Source organism: Amblyraja radiata, chromosome 2 (genome assembly GCF_010909765.2).
Source record: "Amblyraja radiata isolate CabotCenter1 chromosome 2, sAmbRad1.1.pri, whole genome shotgun sequence".
NCBI lineage: Eukaryota > Metazoa > Chordata > Chondrichthyes > Rajiformes > Rajidae > Amblyraja > Amblyraja radiata.
The window spans coordinates 14916400-14930362 of NC_045957.1; the positions used below are offsets into that span (position 1 = coordinate 14916400).

At 45.5% G+C, this 13963-nt stretch overlaps 1 protein-coding gene across 3 annotated transcripts in view; it reads right to left on the reverse strand.

Moving 5' to 3' along the window:
• The window catches only part of LOC116986586 (phosphofructokinase, platelet), a 118661-nt gene that overhangs the window by 77988 nt on the left and 26710 nt on the right, over nucleotides 1-13963 (reverse strand). For all 3 annotated transcript variants that reach the window (XM_033042190.1, XM_033042189.1, XM_033042186.1), the window contains exon 2: nucleotides 7757-7830. In XM_033042190.1, the coding sequence (XP_032898081.1) occupies nucleotides 7757-7830 (74 nt within the window). The remainder of the gene's footprint in view (nucleotides 1-7756; nucleotides 7831-13963) is intronic.

The window sequence follows — 13963 nt, forward strand, 5'->3', positions numbered from 1 at the left end:
AGAGAGAAAAAGCCAGACATTATTGTAATTTAATTAACCTGCGCAGTCTCTGGTTTTGTGTGAAAATAATTCTGGATCTTGTCATGATAATGAGATTTAGCCGTTAGTTGAGCATTAATTTACACTGACGTGCAGCATGGAAACATGCCCTTCAGCATAACCCATCCATGCTGACGTAGATGCTCATCTGCGCTAGTCCTACTTGCCTGAGTCCGACCTCTCTCTCTAAACCTTTTCTAACCATGTATATGACCAAATGCCTTTTATGCGTTATGATTGTAACTGCCTCCACCAGGGCACCACGGTGGCGCAGCGGTAGAGTTGCTGCCTTACAACACTTGCATTGCCAGAGACCTGGGTTCGATCCTATGGGTGCTGTCTGTACGGAGTTTGTACGTTCTCCCAGTGACCGCGTGGGTTTTCTCCAAGATCTTCGGTTCCCTCCCACATTCCAGAGACGTACAGGTTTGTAGATTAACTGGCTTGGTATAAATGTAAATCGTCCCTAGTGTGTGTAGGATAGCGTTAGTGTGCGGGGATCGCTGGTCGGTGTGGGCTCGGTGGGCCAAAGGGCCTGTTTCCCTGCTCTATCTCTAAACTAAACTAAATTAAACTAAACTAAACCAATTCTTCTGGCCACTCGTTTCATGTACGTGCTGCCCTCTGTGTGAAATAGTTGCCCCTCAGGTTTCTATTAAATCTTTTCCCTCCCAACTTATCTCTGTGTCCTCTAGTTCTTGATTTCCCAATACTGGGAATAAGACGGTGTGCATTCATTCACGTTATCATTGCCCACATGATTATTTACATCTTTATTAGGTCACAGTTCATGCTTCAAGCAATAAAGTCCAGCTTGCTCAATCTCTTCCTATAATTCAATCCCAGCAACAACCTCATGAATCTTTTCTGTGCATGTAATTTGCAAATAGAATTCACAGGATCAATAGCTGCCATATCTGAAATAAGGTGCCTTTATCTGCTGTGTTTACCTTTTCTTTGTCCGTGTTACTGCCGCAGTGCAGTGGCAATAATTTGAGTTGACAAGGATTGGATTGAATTGAATGAAAAGATACGGCATGGAAGCAGGTTTTTCAGCCCACCGAGTCCACGTTGATCGATCATCCATCACCCATTCACTCCCATTCTGTATTTCCTGCTTTTGCATCCATCCCCTGCACACTGGAGGCAATTAGCAGAAGGCCAATTAACCTACAAACCTGCACGTCTTTGGGATGTGGGAGGAAACCGGAGCACCTGGGGTAAACCCACAGTCACAGGGAGAACCGTGCACACTTCAAACAGACGGCACCCGAGATCAGGATCAAACATCAGTGGATATTTTTAAGGCAGAGATAGATAGATTCTTAGCTAGTACGGGTGTCAGGGGATATGGGGAGAAGGCAGGAGAATGGGGTTAAGAAGGAGAGATAGATCAGCCATGATTGAATGGCAGAATAGACTTGATGGGCCAAATGGCCTAATTCAGCTCCTATCGCTTATGACTTTATGAACCCAAGTCTCTGGCACGGTGAGGGAGCAGTCCCATCATCCATGCCACTGTGCCAGCCTATTATAAGATTATATAAAAGCAGGGTTACGTTACCCAGTCTGTCCTTGCTGCACTGTAGAACGATAAATTTGTGGATGCTTTTTTCCCTCATCACCTTTTTCCTATATAGCCCCCATGCCCATTGATTTTCAATGTTTTTTTGTTTAAAGATACAGCGCGGAACCAGGCCCTTCGGCCCACCGAATCTGCGCCGACCAGCGATCCCTGCACATTAACACTGTCCTACACACACTAAGGACAATTTACATTTATACCATGCCAATTAACCTACAAACCAGTAAGTTTTTGGAAAGTGGGAGGAAACCGAAGATCTCGGAGAAAACCCAAGCAGGTCACGGGGAGAACGTATAAACTCCGTACAGACAGCACCCGTAGTCGAGATCGAACCTGGGTCTCCGGCGCTGCAAGTGCTGTAAGGCAGCAACTCTACTGCTGTGCCACCATTTATCAATTCAATTAATTAATCGAAAAACCTATCAATGTCTACCTGAATGTACTCAGTGACTGAGTTTCCACTGATCTCTTGAGAGGAGAATTCCAAAATGCATTAACCCACAAGGTGAAGATAATTCTCTTTCTCCTTAATGACCAGTCTCTTATTTTGTCCCCTGATTCTAGACACCAAATGCAGGAGGAATGTCTTCTCGGCATCTACCGAACAGCATAATAATTTTGCATGTTTCGTTATTTTTCACCTCTCATTCTTCCAAACTCGAGAAATGTGACTCTTTACACAGCAACGCTTAAAAAATAGATTTAAAAAAAATCATAATAAGCTCTGTCTACTTTTCTTCCCACTTCCCATTGATGCCCTATTGCCAAAAAGGACTGTGATACACAAGCTTATTGCACTTCATTAATAGGGGACAGAATCACTCCGATTTGAACCTTTCTACCGTGGATGTCATAAACCCCATTTCAGCATTGAGTAGCAATCTGGTTTCTCAATTACAACCCTTCAGTCTAGAAAGAAGGCTATGAAGCTTATTTTGGTAAGTAAGAAGGAACTGGTTTACACTGAAGAGAGATACAAAATGCTGGAGTAACTCAGCGGGAAAGGCAGCATCTCTGGAGAGAAGAAATGGGTGGTGTTTTAAGCTGAGACCTTTCTTCAGACTGAGAGTCAGGGGAGAGGAAGACATAGAGATATGGAAGGGTAAGGTGTGAAAACACAGATCAAATGGGACAATGTCAAGGAAATATAGAATGCTACATTATTAGCTGAGGGGAAGGTGCCAAAGTATTTAATCAGGAGTACAGCTGAACACCTCCGCTCAGTTCACCTAAACCAACTTGATCTCCCGGTTGTTAAACACTTTAACCCTCTCCCATTCCCACACTGACCTTTCTGTCCTGGGCCTCCTCCACTGCCAGAGTGAGGCCCAGCACAAATAGGATGAATAGCACTTCATACTGTATTTCGCTTGGGCAGCTTACACCCCAGCCGTATTAACATTGACATCTCTAACTTCACGTGCACTCAATTTACATCTAATCACAGATTTTGTTGAGCAGGCATCTCAACCATGGGAGAAAGATCACCAATGGAGTCTTTGTGAGATCTACTGTCAGGATGAGCAAGCCAACTTCAGCATCCCAGCATTAAGGCCTTCATTACACTCCTATGGGTCTCATGGACAGGCCGCCTGGTTGAATTGATCAACAAGTGACCAAAAATCAGGCTATTTCCATTTCTGTCACAGCAAGGGATTACCTGGTAGACAAAATAAACGATTCAAAGGTCTTCTCAAAGTCTGCATAAAAGAGTGTAATACCCACAGTGGCGCAGCAGTAAAGTTGCTGCCTTACAGTGCCAGAGACCCAGTTTCATCCTGACTATGGGTGTTGTCTGTACGGAGTTGGTATGTTCTCCATGTGACCATGTGGGTTTTCTCTGGGTGCTCCGACTTCCTCCCACATTCCAAAGACTTGCAGGTTTGTAGGTTAGTTGGCTTCTGTAAAATTGTCCCTCGTGTGTAGGATGGAACTAGTGTCCTCGCTGGTCACTGTGGACTCGGTGGGCCGTAGGGCCTGTTTCCACACTATGTCTGTAAAACTACAACTAAGACTGAACTAAATCCCGACCAGCTCGTATGAATCCTTGGCTCATGACCACTTAAAACCAAAAAAGGGAACTCAGTTAGCATTGAGAACCTCGACTCCATTCCTGGGTGCGCAAAGAAGCCCAGCATAATGAGCAGGTGGTCCGCGCTGTCTCCTGAACTACTTAAGCACCCGCCAGCCACATCAAGCATTTTCTGCCTGTGGAGGTGTGTGCAGGTCCATGTTAACCTCATCCACCACCTGAGATCCACAAACCTGCTGGATGCAACATATCTGAGAGACCTCCTGAAAAGATGGTACATTTCCACCCTTCAGTGTTAGATAACGTAAACATCAGGCAGAATCAATGGGAAGCATCTAGCTTTACCCAAATGTAATAAAAAGGAACTGCAGATGCTGGTTTATACCAAAGATAGACACAGAAATGCTGCCGTAACTCAACGGGTCAGGCAGCATCTCTGGAGAAAATAGATAGGTGACCTTTCGGGTCAGGACCCTTCTTCAGACTAATTGTAATTCGGAGAGGCAAAAATGTCACCTTCCTTTTCAAAATACTTCCTGCTTGAATGCACTAAAAAACAATGTGGGGAAATTGTTTAAACCATTGCTCATCTGCGATTTGTTAAGATATTGAATCTTGATTACATTATTTTATTCAGCTTCCTCAGCTATTGCAATGTGATATATACCTCCACTGACCATTTCTCAATGCAGGTCTATCCAGGATCAATTCTGACATCAGGCCTGGGCCATAAATACTTCTACCCTAACAGCTTGAGTCATTTTATGAGGAGTGATGCAAAAACCAAACAATTGAACTGAGCCGCGAGTAATCATTTTGACGTTATATTTAGAAAGAATATTTCAAAGCCAGGCTGAATATTAAAATCCTTTTAAATAAGACAATCCTCAGGGCTTGTAAAGTTGCCTGAAATAAAGGTAGTAAAATTCAGTTTAAGTTTAGATTGCATGCTGCAATATAAAGAATGACATTCAATGTATCCAATAATGCCTTAGACAAATACAACTGATAAACAGCATTGAAAGGACCAAATGTGGTCAACGGTGAAATCTGGAGAAGCAACATTTTCACCTTTTGTTTTCAAAATGTTTCCCGTTTGAATGCACTCAAACAATAGTTAAATTGCTCTTAGAATTCAGTTATATTTATTCAATGAATTAATTAAGGCTAGATGGTGACAGCAGTCCACATAACACGGTGTGACTTTAGAATGCAGGAGTTCGTGAAGAGCATTGCTACTGCATTGAAGGTGATGGCTTTTCAAGGATCATTAGGTCAAAGTGCACACAGTGCTAAGGATCATAGGTGGGGGGGGGTTGGGGCTGGAGGGGGAACAGCTGCAGGAACATTGATTAAGGAAGCATTCACATTCCTAGCCATGGGGATGGTGCCTAATGGTAAACAATGCAGGGATGTGCCTGCACTATAGTTAGGGAACTCATTCACGCAAAACATTATTGCAGCAGGGTCAATAGGATCATGTAGTTAGGCAAGTGAACATTGCTACAAAACGCACCACAAGTTTGAGCCACTGCCTCAAGGTGACCCAGGTTCAATCCCTGACCTGGTGTGCTGTCTGTGTGGAGTCTGCATGTTCCCCAGGTGACCAGGGGGGGTATCTCCAAGTACTCCCGCTTCACCCCACTTCCTAATGATGTGCGGGTTCTTGGGCGCAGATGTGGTGTAGACGGAGGAATTGGGAGTAGGGGATAGAGTCTTTGCAGGAGGCAGGGTGGGAAGAAATGTAGTCTAGATACCTGTGGGAGTCAGTAGGTTTATAATAGATGTCAGTCGATAGTCTATCTCTGCATGGGTGCAGGAGGCAGCACCGATGCAGTTGTCAATGTAGCAGAGGTAGAGTTTTGGATAGGGCCAGTGTACGCCTGGAACAGGGATTGTTCGATGTACCCTACAAAGAGGCAGGCATAGCTGGGGTCCATACAAGTGCCCATGATTATGCCTTGGATTTGGAGGAAGTGGGAGGAGTCAAAGGAGAAGTTGTTCAGAGTAAGGACCAGCTCGACTAGGCGAAGGAGAATGCTGTCTCTCTACCTCAAGCAAATACTCTCCTCCGCCTAGCTGAGCTGGTTACAGATTAGCTACAGAATTGGGTGGAGTGTTGGCAGATGGAATTTAATCCAAACTAGTGTGGAGTGTTGCACTTCGGAGGTCAAATGTAAGTGGACATTATACATTTAATGGCAAGACCCTTAACAGCGTTGATATACAGATGTACAGAGGAATCTTGGGGTCCAAGTCCATTACTCCCTGAAAGTGGCAATACACTGATTGAGTGGTAAAGAAGGCATATGGTATGCTTGCTTTCATTGGCCAAGACATTGCGTGTACGAGTCAGGAAGTCAGGACAGGCTGGTCCAGGACTTAAGATCTGTCAATGCAGTAGTAGAACCGCTCCATGCCTTGGTGCCAAACCCGGCTCTTATTTTAACTTTGATTCCAGCGGAAGCTAAGATTTTTTCAATTGTAGACCTGCAACATGCCTTCTTCTCATTACCTCTGCACAAGAGCAGCCAGTATCTATTTGCCTTTACTTACAGGGGACAACAATACACATGGACAAGACTGCCTCAGGGACTTATTAATTTGCCCACCTTGTTTTCTCGATGTCTTCAAGAACAGTTAAGCACTGAGTTTTAAAAGGAAATCCACGTTAGTACAGTGTGTGGACGACTTGGTGGTGGCTAGTGTAGATGAGCAGGACATTGGGTCATCTGGCAAATGTAGGATATGTGGTCTCTCAGTCCAAAGTATTGATGGCTCAACAAAAAGTAAAGTTTCTAGGAGAAACAATTTCGGCGACAGAGAGAAGTTTAGACAAGAGCAGACTGAAACCATTTTGGAATCCTATTCCAAAAGAGGCGAAGCAGATGAGACAGTGGCTCGGTATGGTGAACTACTGCCCACCCTGGATCCCTAATATTGCACTGGACACCAAGAAATTGACTCCTTATACTAGCCTAGAGGGCGAATTCCCACCCTCCCTGCAGCCTAACACCAAAATGCATTCTTGTATTTTTCATTTCTGAAAAGGGATCTCTGTCCTGGAGCATTAACTCTGTTTCTCTTTCCACAGATACTGCCTGACCTGTTCAACGATTCCAGCATTCTCGATGTTTGCTTTAGATTTCCAGCATAGAGATTTTTTAGATTTTCATCATATGATTAGAAATTTTAAATGATAATACAAATGGGAAGGAACAATGGTGGACACAGTGTGGGGGGGGGGGCGGGGGGGGGGGGACCGCCGTGAGGGAGGGAAAATGTGGGGGGGGGGGGGGGGGACCGCCGTGCGGGAGGGAGGGAAAATGTGGGGGGGGGGGGAAACAAAGGAGGACCTGGTGCAGGGATACTTTGTAACTTTGTAAGTGCCCTTTATGTGGCGACTATTTGCATACCTTTGGTCAACAAAATAGAGAGAGTACAGAGGAGATTTACTAGAATGTTGCCTGGGTTTCAGCAACTAAGTTACAGAGAAAGGTTGAACAAGTTAGGGCTTTATTCTTTGGAGCGCAGAAGGTTAAGCGGGGACTTGATAGAGGTTTTTAAAATGATGAGAGGGATAGACAGAGTTGACGTGGAAAAGCTTTTCCCACTGAGAGTAGGGAAGATTCAAACAAGGGGACATGACTTGAGAATTAAGGGACTGAAGTTTAGGGGTAACATGAGGGGGAACTTCTTTACTCAGAGAATGGTAGCTGTGTGGAATGAGCTTCCAGTGAAGGTGGTGGAGGCAGGTTCGTTTTTATCATTTAAAAATAAATTGGATAGTTATATGGATGGGAAAGGAATGGAGAGTTATGGTCTGAGCGCAGGTATATGGGACTAGGGGAGATTATGTGTTCGGCACGGACTAGAAGGGTCGAGATGGCTTTGTTTCCGTGCTGTAATTGTTATATGGTTATATGGTTATATATACAAGCAAAGAGTTTCACTGTGACTTGTCACATGTGACAATAAAGTATTAATTCACTAGTTAATTAATTACTTAATTAGTTAATTAATTGACTGATTCATTGAGTAATTCCCTCATTTTCCATTAATCGTGTTTCAAAATGCAGGATTTAAAAGCATTGACAAACCTCGTGGATGAAATAGACTTTGGTTCCAACGTAAATTCCCATACGCACCACAGCGCGGACAGCTGCATTCATACCTATGGCAACAATTAAAACAGGTCTCAGCATTAATATGGGCAATTGTTATTCAACGAAAATTGAATCCAATGCTTACTGGTTTCATACATTCATATTTTCTAAAAAATAGTCATAGAGTCATAGAGTGATACAGCAGGGAAACAGGCTCTGGGGGAAGCAGATATGAGGGTAGCATTTAAAAGCAAATGTTCAGTGAATGGATGGATAAGGATTATGTTCAGGCAGATAACACTTGGTCTTATCATCATGAAGATAGACACAAAATGCTGGAGTAACTCAGCAGGACCGGCAGCATCTCTGGGTAGAAGGAGTGGGTGATGTTTTGGGTCGAGACCCTTCTTCAGATAGAAAGTCCTCATGGTTGGCACAGATATCGTGGGCTGAAGGGCCTTCGGTTTGCTCCCACACTCCAAAGACGTACAGGTTTGTAGGTTAATTGGCTTTAGTTTAGTTTAGTTTAGAGATGCTGTGCAGAAACAGGCCCTTTGACCCACCAAGTCCGCACCGACCAGCGATCCCCGCGCTTTAACGCTCTCCGACACACACCATGGCCAATTTTACACACACACCAAGCCAATTAACCTACTGTCCATATCTCAACGTCTTTGGAGTGTGAGAGGAAACCGAAGGTCTCAGTGAAAATCCACGCAGGTCACGGGGAGAACGTACAAACTCGGTACAGGCAGCACCCGTAGTCGGGATCGAACCCGGGTGCTGTAAGCGCTGTAAAGCAGCAACTCTACCGTAGCTTGATATAATTGTAAATTGTCCATAGTGTGTAGGATAGTGTTAATGTGCGGGGATCGCTGGTCGGGGCGGGCTCAGTAGGCCGAAGGGCCTGCTTCCGTGCTGTATCTCTAAACTAAACTAAAGATACATCCATCCAGGATTCAGCAGGGAATAAAACATTCATCCTTGCAAAGTCCTTGTTGTCCTGTAAATCCCAAAGAGGATTTTATTATCTCTTGGCAGGTTCTCTGCTGCATTCCTACCATTCCCTGCCCCTCACCCCTCACTCGTTAAGTCAATCACCATCTTCCCTGATTTCAAGTGACAGCTTGTTTTAGTTGCAGCAACCTTGTCTCAATGACATAGGCTGTGGGTGACATGCAGTTCAATGTCTGCAGAACTATGAGGACCATGAACAACAGCCAAACTCCTGCCTTTCCTAAATTACACAGCACCAAAATCAAATGGGTCTGAAGAAGGGTCTCGACCCAAAAACGTCACCTATCCATGTTGTCCGGAGATGCCGCCTGACCTGCTGAGTTACTCCAGCAATTTGAGTACTTTTGTGTATTAACTGGCATCTGCAGTTCTTTGTTTCTACAAAAGCAAATGCAATTGGGCTAGCCTAGATAGTCAATGGGAAAAATGGATTGCTCTGTGTGTCAGCAGGGACTTGATGGGCAGAGTGGTCATCTTTAATGTTGAGTGGTATGTCTGGTAAAATCAATGCTTTGGCCAAAAAAACATTGAAGTGAAAAGTTCACAAATTATAGGATTAGAATTAGGTCATTTGACCCATCGAGGCTTCAATCATGGCTGATCTCTGCCTCCTAATCTCATTTTCCTGCCTTCTCCCCATAACCCTTCACACTCGTTCTAATCAAGAATTTGTCTATCTCTGCCTCCACTGACTTGGCCTCCACAGCCCTCTGTGGCAATGAGTTCCACAGATTAACTACCCTCTGACTAAAGAAGTTCCTCCCTACCTCCTTTCTAAAAGAGCGCCCTTTACTTCTGAGGCTATGACCTCTGGTCCGAGACTCTCCCACCAGTGGAAACATCCTTTCGACATCCACTCTATCCACAGGTATGCCTTTGTGGAAAGTGTGAAAGAGAGCAATATCTGAAGCCACACCCAGGACATCAAGTAATTGGCACAAAGCCAGTTGTTAAATAGTAGGTTACATTTATCTTAAATGTATTGTTGTTGGTCACTCTTCCCACCACGTCCCTCGTCGGTGAATGCTATAATCAAACAGGAATTCTCTAAATCTCATTGTCTCCAAGGCTCTGTCAATACTTAGCACTTGGCACTTTTGGAAAAAAAAGTTTGTTTTGTCGTCAATCCTTGCAAAGGCGGTATTTATTACCTCAGTTTGTCTGGAAAGGACAACAGTGAACTTCCTTAAATCATTCATAGCAGGATTTGAAACAGTGTTTAGGTTGCTAGGCCACTCTAGTGTGATAAAGATCAACAATGCTCAGGCAACCAGAATCAAATGCAAGCCAGACTTACTAAGAATCGCAGATGTCACCACCCAAAAGTGTTACAATTATCCATCGGTCATATCTGCGAAGAGTCTAATTTTATATTCGCAATTTTTTAAACAGCCAACTATTTCAAGCACAACCCACTGATATATGCAAGGCGATATTTTTGCTAGCATTATACTTTTAGATCGGCAGAGTGGCACAGCTGGTAGACACACAGTCTCACAGCAAAAGGGATCCAAGTTTGATCCTGACATCGGGTGCTGTCTGTGTGGGGTCTCCGTAACCATGCGGGTGGTCCGGTTTCCTCCCACATCCCAAAGGCATGCAGGTTTGTGGGTGAATTAGCCTCTGTATCAGCCCCTCGTGTGTAGAGGGTGGGAGGTAAAAGTTATTAGGCTACCCCCCCCCCCCCCCCCCCCCCCCCAGTCATAGCTGACTTCAGGATTGGAGGACATCTGTGCGTGACTTTGTTTAACGTGGGGAGACTGGTGCGCAGACAGCCACCACACGGTCCTTGACAGATCTGGATCAGTCATGGAGTCCAAGACGACCGGAGACCCTTTTCTGCTGCAGCCTTCATCAGCCTTACCAGCCGTTGTGACGCCCCACTAAAGTCAGCCATCATCCGGCCTGTTCCACCGTTGAGGTCTTGGTTGGATTGCTCTTTGTCAGAGACCTCCCCCTCGACCTTACCACCATGGGTGGCCCTACCAGGAGCATAGGTCCAGACGGCATCGCTCTCAGGATCTCAGGTCCACGACAAGGTGACAATCCACGGAGAAAGTGGGAAAACATAAAACTAACGTTAAACTAAGGGCCTGTTTTCCAAGCTGTATCTTTCAATCAATGAGAGGCATTCACATTCGACTCTCTCTCCAAAACACCCAATTCCAGCTTCACCCCTTCTCCAAGAGATTAGTATTATTCCTATATATGCTTACTCGTGTTTCCTCAATGGGTCAACAGTGCTTTATTTGTCACATGTGCAATTGCACAGTGAAATTTAAAAAATCTTTTTACGCATATGCGAGCGCCGCCATTTTTGGCGCCATTTCCAAAGTGCTAAGTCTAGCCCGCCCACATGCTCGATGTGCTGGAGCAGTTTCCGCGTCGTTCTCCACTCCTCTCCTGGTCGAGGAACATTTGTGGCCGGGGCCACCTCTTGCAGCCGACCTTGAAGGAGCTGGAGGCATTACTCCGTTCTCCATCCTACCAACCCCACTCATAGCTCCAGATGCCTCCAGCTCTCTCCCGGTTACGCTGTCAGACAAGCTTTCGTTCGGGTCACACCGATCCATCGGTCGTGTACCGGGTCCTGCCGATCAACGAGCCTTCCTAGTGGACACTGTGGCCACAGCACCACGCGAAGGCCTCCGGAACGCGGCACCCCAGGACCTACATTCAAACTGACTTAAGAGTCATAGATTCATGCTGCACGGGCAAAACAGATATCAATCCATCGAGGTGACACTGACAAATGACCACTATTCCTGCACTCATAAGATCATAAGTGATAGGTGTAAAAATAAAGCCATTCGGCCCATCAAGTCTCCTCCACCATTCCATCATGGCTGATCTATCTCTCCCTCCTAACCCCATTCTCCTGCCTTCTCCTCATAACTCTTGATACAAGTACTAATCAAGAATTTATCTATCTCTGCCTTAAAAATATCCACTGACTTGGCCTCCACAGCCTTCTGTGGCAAAGAATTCCACAGATTCACCATTAAGATTGTTATAGCAGCAATCACAAGAGCGTGTTAACTCCACAAGGGCAGCGTGGAAGATCAGGGTTGCCTAGTCGCTGGGGCTTTGACAGAACAGCACTATTATCTGTGCGGCTGCGCCACCCGAAATATGCCAGGATATGTGGGCACTGAAGTGACAAACATTCGCTACAGCAATGACTCATCCGGCTGCAGAATTACAACTGGTTTGAAGGGAAGTTAGATGCACAGAGTCTCTTGCCCAGAGTAGGTGAATCGAGGATCAGGGGACATAGGTTTAAAGTGAAGGGGAAAAGATTTAATAGGAATCTGAGGGGTAACTTTTTCACACAAATGATGGTGGGTGTACGGAACAAGCTGCCAGAGGAGGTAGTTGAGGCTGGGACTATCCCAATGTTTAACAAAGTTAGACAGGTACATGGCTAGGACAGGTTAGGAGGGATATGGACCAAACGCAGGCAGGTGGGACTAGTGTAGCTGGGACATGTTGGCTGCTGTGGGCAAGTTGGGCCGAAGGGCCTGCTTCCACCCTGTGCCACTCTATGACTCTATGAAACAGCTTCAGATTCAAAAGGTTATTCTTTCGTAACAATTCACTGCCAAGCTGGTGTTCAGTATTATGTATGCATCAAAGGAATTTCACATTCCCAAGGCAACTGAAGAGAGAGTTGGAGATTCTTTTTAAGATGAGTCCGTCTCGTCTTTCATCTATCCTGCTTTGCCTGCCACAATATCTTCAATAAAAAGCAGATTAAGCAACTTCCTCTTAGTTCAGGATGTACGCATTGCACATGCTGGCTGCACAAATTAAACCTTTTCATAGAAGGCACCAACTATGATCACCTAAGATTCCACAAACGCACAAAGTCAACAGTACATTCTGGAACAGACTGTGCCAGATTGTAATGAGATTCAGTCAGTCCTTGGCAACAAGAGACCCAAATAAAGAATAGTTATAATTTCTCATCCTCACATTTCATTAGCAGTGCAGAACAAACAAGGGTGTACCCTGCACATTTCACCACCTGAATATTTTATGAATGCCTTTATTGCGACCAGGAGGGATTGCAACAATGAGATTATTTATTTTCCATTTGACTTGAACAGAAGCAAACAAAATAATTCATCATTCTTGCAATAACCATTCCGGAGAGCAAGGGTGTTTAGTTTAACGAGTTGCGTTTCCTAAGCACTCCGCTGCAGCCAGCCTGGGGTTTTGTCACTTTCAGGACTTAATGATGGATTATCATTCTCCTCCCTTGACTTGAGTTAATTCCACCCCTTGCTGCAAGGCGAGAACTCATTACAGGACTACGTTCCTAGGGCGGCCTGTGCCCGAATGGTCGTTCATCAAGCATGAGTCACGGCAGTAAATGTCTCAAGTGCAACTCATGCAGGACTGAAATAATGTCAACGGTTCACAAAATACTGATTGTCCGATCTCATTGCAGATTTGTTTCGCTGGGAGGGGGTAGGGGGTAGGGGGGGGGGAATTTGTCAACTCCTGAGGTGTGTGAAATCAGCACTGCGCACAGGAGACACTTGAGTTTTCTATTCGTTGCTCCCCGCCCAGCAGTACTAATGTGTGTCAGACCCAAGGCACTGTTCATGGCAAAAGATTCCTTGTACACACTAGGGTCAGCACAGAGGTCACTGGTCAAGTTGATGATGCTTTATTGTCACATGTGCAAAATGCGCAGCAAACTCATTTTTTGCATACAGTTCAGTAATGTATCGCCATATCTAGCACAATCCCCGATTAGCAAAGTGTACAGAAATAGTCCGCTGAGGCCGCATGCAAGAGTTGCCAGGTTTTGGTGTCATTTCCAAAGTCCAGTCTGGTCCGCGCCCTAGATTTTATGGAGCGGCGCATGATCCAGGCGAGTTCCAGGCTGCTGCAGGGCCTCCAGCCGTCGCCTTCATCTGGATCGTCCAGCGAATCGACATCCCTCTCCTCGCCCGTCCATCTACCTTTAGTGCCCCGGGTGAGCATCCCGCAGCCGACATTGTCGGTTCCCTTACCGGCCTTACTCTCGTGTTCACCATCACCAGCTCTCTCCTCTCCAGTTCTCTGGTCTTCGGAGGATAGGGGCCGGTTTGGTGGCTTCCCTCTTACAGGTCGCACGGCCCACCGAGACGTCTGCGTCTGGCCACCCTACCCGGGTCTTCTGCTCGGTGCATC